At 47.4% G+C, this 6000-nt stretch overlaps 1 protein-coding gene across 1 annotated transcript in view; it reads left to right on the top strand.

The window, feature by feature from the left end:
• The first annotated feature begins 351 nt into the window (after positions 1-351).
• Positions 352-6000, top strand: part of CTNNAL1 (catenin alpha like 1) — a 52243-nt gene continuing 46594 nt past the window's right edge. Inside the window, exon 1 of the mRNA XM_033154358.1 lies at positions 352-667. Within this exon, the coding sequence (XP_033010249.1) occupies positions 395-667 (273 nt within the window). The 5' untranslated portion in view covers positions 352-394. The remainder of the gene's footprint in view (positions 668-6000) is intronic.

Genomic DNA, 6000 nt, shown 5'->3' with positions numbered 1-6000 from the left:
CCTTTTCTTCTCATGGACCAACATGACCGACTTAGAAGAAGAAGAAGAATGTAATGCTTACACTGCCATCTTGACGACTCGCCAGTGTGCGAACTAACTGAAGAGAAAATGAGTAATGGAAGTGCCCCAAGGGGAGAAGAAGCCCTTGCCCTTGGCGACGACTCGATCGCTCGCGCGCGCGCGCGCAAGGAACCAGGCCGCTGCTTGGGGAACCAGCACTACCAGTCGTCGGGATGCGAAGACACGCGTGTGTGTGGCCGAAAACTGGGCGGGCCGGAGGGCGGGGGCACCGGGGCTTTTCGGCTGGAGAGGAGTTATATGCGCTGCGAGGAGTGGGGGGGGGGGACCTCAAGCTCGGCGGCTGCCATTTCCCAGGGCAGAAGGCGGGAAGGCGATGAGGAGGAGACAGGGGAGGAGCGCGCCGGAGCCGGAGAGCTCCAGCCGCCGCCGACACCTCCTGCTCCTCCTCTCCCAGGCGGGAGAGCCGACGAGGAGCGAGCTGCGCGGCTCCGGAGCAATGGCCGCGTTCCCCGGCGGCAGCGGAGTGTCGTGGCCGCGCTCGCCGCCCGGCGCGGCTCTCGCCACGGCTTTGGGATGGGAGCCGCTGCCGGGGCTGCAGATCCGCTCGCGCTCCGTGGAGCAGACGCTGGTGCCGCTCGTGGCACAGGTAGCAAGCTACTCGCGGTCGGTCGGTCGGTCCGTCCTTTCTGTCGGGATGCCCTCTCCCTGCTTTCCTCCTCACCCCCCACATCCTGATTTTATACGAATGCAACCCGGAGCCGCTCCGAATCGGGGTCGCCTTCCCCCCAGGGCTGGCTTTGCGCGCGCAGAAGTCCCCGTTTCTACTTTCGCCCGCCGCTTGGCCATCGCTTTCCCGGGTAGAGTTTTCAGGTGTTGGGGGTTTGGTGGTGGTGTTTGGATTTTTTTTTGGGGGGGGAAGGGAGGGTGTTTGCATAAAGCATGCCGAAGCCGCCGGGAGGATGCATGCCTTGCTTGCAAAAACCCTCTCGATTTGACGATGTCCCTCCCCGCCGCCGCCGCCACCCCCGACTTCTCCCCTTTCCCCTCCCGGCCAAGAAACTGCAAGGAGAGCGATTCGGAACGTCCGCACGGGAGCCGCTCGGCTAAATCGATACCTTTTTTAAAATAAATAAATGAAGGCGCCCCCCCTTTTTTTAAACAACAACAACAACAACATCCGACTAAAAGAGTTTTGTGCTCAGATGGGGAAACCTTTTGGAATCCCAGCCCGGCCTTTGTTGTGCTTTGCTTTGTGTTTTCCGCTTTTCTGGGGCCCAGGGCTTCGTTAGATCCATCGCTAGCTGTGCAGGACTTTAAAAGAGAGAGAGAGAGAGAGTGAGTTTGGACTAACTTCCGGAGGATTAGCAGCTGCGTTCAGCGCAGCCTTGCACTTCGTAGCGAAGTTTTTGCACGACCGGTGTGTGTGTGTGTGTGTTTTAGAGTTAATATTGCATGGCTGTGTTACCTTATCCGAGAACGATGTGCTGCACGTATTCCTTGTAGGCTGCCTGCAAGGCTGCAGGGCATGAATTTCAGCAAGGACAAATGCAGTTCACGAGCCACTTCAGCGCCCAAGTGCTCCACAAATAGTGCCATAGAACTTCCGTAGGTGTATTTACCGCAATGGCTACAGATTAAGGAATGTCGTGCTTTATTTTAAGTTAGGACCAAGTTCTTCAACAGAGGAAGGGTGCACGAGCAAGCCGTTACCCTCCCCCTACTTAAACAAGTGCATCTGAAAAGAGCGTAACTTATTCCCGAGTAAAAGTATGCACTAAGTAATTCACTTGCACAACAACAATGGAAAAGAAGGGGGAGCTGCGCAAAAGGCATCATCTTGTTCTTGTGCTACTCCTGTTAATTTCAGTGGAAATGTTGTGTTGAGCACGCTGGTGGGTTGTGTGTCCAGTGGTATCAACCTTAGAAAACAGCTAGGTCTGCTTACTGAGGACCAGTCCCTTTACTGCTAGTCCACTTGAGCAGGAGAGGATTGTTAAACCGGAACATTAATTTTGTAGAATGTTATGTCTTGTGGGTGTGCAGGGAATTTCAAATATCTCACTTTGGCAGCCAGAAAGAGTGGGAAATCGGAGCAAAACAGTAACGAAACCATACTTGGAAACATCATTTTTGACATTCTTAGTGAATGTATTGTTTTTAAAAGCTGTGCAGAATTGTGTGCACATAGGAGACTGCTGACAACGTTGTAACTAATCAGTGCTTATGGCATTGAGCTCTATAGGATTGCATTGTACATGGTTTGTTGCGAACAAGGTTACTCAGATTGACGCTTGCTCTGCTGCTTTGTAAACTGGAGTGTTATCCAGTACTGTCTAAATTTGCTTGCTGTAACCTGGTTCCCTCCAAATGTTCCTTGATTACAATTTCCAAAGTTCTGACCATTGGCCTTTCTGGCTGGGGTCGAAAATATCTGCGGGGAAACCAGTTTGGTAAATACAGGTTTATTGTTTAGAAAAGAAGCCCACTAAGCCCACAAAATTACTAGCCGATATATTTTTTTAACTGTCCTCTCTGCCCATTAGTAATTTGTGGCTCATTACCACGAGAATTACCGTACCAACTTGCTTTGAAAAGCTACTTTGCTTGATCATCTGATGGTGAGTCTCAATTTCCATAGGCAACCATGCGGCAAGAATATTGGGTGCTATCCAGCCAGCCCTTTAGTGCAAATATTTCTGCTTGCACAATGGCATTTCCCTGTGTCCTCTTCCTACACGCACCTTAAATCCTACCCAATTTTGCTCTGGAGGGGGTGGGTGGCAGAAAACCAGAACAGATGGGGGGCGGGGGAGTTCCCCTGTGGAAGCAGAAATCCTTGCGCTGACAGAACAAGTCAGTTGGATACCATCCATTGAAACAATTTACATTGTGCAATGTGGTCTGCAGTGTGAAGTTGCAGGTTGGTGAGAATGGAGGAAAAATATCCAATAGTTTTGAGGTTGGCCTAAAAAAAAAAAAGGTAGGACAGCTGAAAATAACAGAAACAAAGTATATGGAAAACCCAACTTTAGGAAAGAATCCATTTAGTCTTGTTTCTAGGTATTACCTTAGTTTGTAAGTTGTAAACAGCTGGAAGCTGTAATTCTAAGTATTTCTGAGTAAATAAGCACAGGATTGAGTTACATGCGAACCTTTCCCCGTAATTCCCATAAAGTTAAAAATAGTTTAAATTGGGGTGGTAAACTTGCGACCCTCTGGAAGTTGTTGGGCTCCTACTTCCCTCAGCCCCAACCATCATGGCTAATGATCAGGGGCGATGAGAATGCAGTTCAGCAACTCTCTTCGCCATCCCTGGCTTAAAGTATACACTAGTTAGATGTGTGTTGATGCACACTCACAGAATTCCAGACCCAATAATGGGCCAAACAGATCTTTTACCATGCATTGGACCAAAACTTTTTGTTCTGAAAACTTTGGAATACTTAGCCAAGATTAAATGAGTAGCATATACAGGTGGTGGCCAATTGTTCAGGCGCATCCAATTGATATGCGACAACCTCCCTGTGGAAAGCTTGTACGCCATGCTTGCTGGCAGCTCGAGTTTGGGCTGAACTTAAATGCTCCCTCTTTCGCAAATGCGCCTATCTTCTTTTTTGTCACCACGAAGCCAAATCGGAGCGAGGTCAATGCTTCTTGCACATAGTTTGCTATCTCGTGGGGAGGAAATGGTGTCTTGTGACAGCGCGAGACACCAAGCCTATGAACAAAATTAGTCTTGTGGCACCCTAAAGACTAACAAATGTATTATGGCATTAGTTTTCATGGACACAAGACCACTTCCTCGATGAGGGCAGCAAATGAAGGTGGCAGTAACAAAAGATGATTGGGAAGTTTTGAAGCTTCATTAATGTTTGGAAAGTTGACCTGGGAATTTCTGACTCGGCCCTACTTAGAGGTCAGGCACTTTGGTGGAGCAGTAGAGCAAACTCTTGTGGGTCTATGAATTTATCGTCATTATTGTGTATAGCCCTCTTTTCTCCTAGTACAGGACCTAAGAGGGCTCACAGCATGAATAATAATAATAATAATAATAATTTATTATTTATACCCCGCCCATTTGGCCGGGTCTCCCCAGCCACTCTGGGCTGAATGAAAACAGACACAACTAAACCACACTAATCAATGTAAATATTTTTAAAGCTCTATCAGATAATGTTTCTCTGTCCTCCTGTTCCAGCTACTCCGTTCTGTTCAACTAGTTGTCATGTTTTTGTCTCCTCTCACTCACTTAGCATTTCGTGCCATTGAGTAATTATGGGCTACCTTGAGTCTCTCAGTATTTCTCTTGTGTATTGGTAGTTCAGTTTGGCTACATAAACATAAGCACAAGACGACACTAGTTTGCATTAGTACATAAGTGGCAAAGCAGATGAAGCACATACCCGGGAGTTAGTTCCGTTGAACTTACCTGTAGTTGGATTCACTTCTGAGGGAACATGTGCAGGATCAGGTGGTTCTTGCTGAGCTTTATATGGTAGTGATGAATAATATTTATATGAGATTTCTCCTGCTGTTGCTATTGATTTTGGTTAGTGTCCTGTTTAAACTGGCTTGGTCACATTCATTCCTCTTGTGGGGGGGGGGCTGTCTAAATGCAGGTAGGATGTCTTAAATGAGTTGTGGGTTGTGGTGCAGTTGTGGCATCCCCAAATCACTTACTCTAGAAGAACCCACAGAAATATGCTTAGTGACTGGGCCAAGAATAGCCAAGAGAGATGACCTGTAGCTGAAATGCAGAATCAACTTTCTATCATCCCTGTGCTGAACTCTTGTTGGTCCACGTGACTTGAGTCAAGCACTTGCCATAGTGAGTCATTCGTAGTTGCCCACAGGAATATTTTCTTCCACCTTTCTTACTTAGGGTAGTGTTGTGGCATCAGGAATAGCTTGAAATCTAATGAGACCGTGCAATTTAGGGAGCTACCTCATACCAAACATTGTCCATTTAGCCTAGTATTGTCTGTCCTGACTGATTGCAGCTCCGCAGGGTCCCAGGAAGAGAGAAGATTTTCCATGACCTGCTACCGGGTCCTTTTTGAAAACTGATGATTGAACCTGAGGCTTTCTGCATGTGAAGCATGGGCTCAAACACTTAGCTGGGCCCAGTGTCTCCCAGATGCCTAGCTGTGTTTGATTGAAGTGGCAAGGCTGACTGCTTTCTGCTCGAAATCTTTTCCCCACTTACTTGTCACTGTTAGATACATAATGATGAAGAGTTTGGATTTGATATCCCGCTTTTCACTACCCGAAGGAGTCTCAAAGTGGCTAACATTCTCCTTTCCCTTCCTCCCCCACAACAAACACTCTGTGAGGTGAGTAGGGCTGAGAGACTTCAAAGAAGTGTGACTAGCCCAAGGTCACGCAGCAGCTGCATGTGGAGGAGCGGAGACACGAACCCGGTTCCCCAGATTACGAGTCTGCCGCTCTTAACCACTACACCACACTGGCTCTCACCACAATGATCTCCCATGTGTAGAATATTTTTTCTCCCTCCACATCCAGGTGCTCCTCAATACGTTCACAATCTACCATTTTCTTACAGAATATGTTGTTAAAGACCTTTTGTGCTTCCTGGTCCTCTTTTGTCTAAGTTACTATGCCAGCCTTCCTGCCTGTTATATCTGCTCCTAGATCTTTTCACAATATCACTGTTGTCACATTACTTCCCCTCCTTCTGTTGCTGTGATCCTATCTCATGCTTTGACTCTTGTTGCTGGCTTTCAATCTTTGGCTGCATCAGCTTCAAGTTTCTAGCCTTACCTTTAAGAATTTCCATTAGTAGGCTAGATCTCTTCTCCCATCTCCCCCTTATTCCAAGATATTTCCTCTACAAATGACATAACTGTGGAATCTCCTTCTAGTTTAGAATATGGTAGAATATGATCTTGGCAATATCGGCCGCCATGGGTACATTAACACGACTTGACTCCTTTGCTGTGGTGATTATTTCTTACAAGC

This window comes from Lacerta agilis, chromosome 7 (assembly GCF_009819535.1).
Source record: "Lacerta agilis isolate rLacAgi1 chromosome 7, rLacAgi1.pri, whole genome shotgun sequence".
Classification (NCBI taxonomy): Eukaryota; Metazoa; Chordata; class Lepidosauria; order Squamata; family Lacertidae; genus Lacerta; species Lacerta agilis.
Note: the sequence above shows the minus strand (reverse complement) of the source record. Positions and strands in the feature narration are given on the sequence as shown.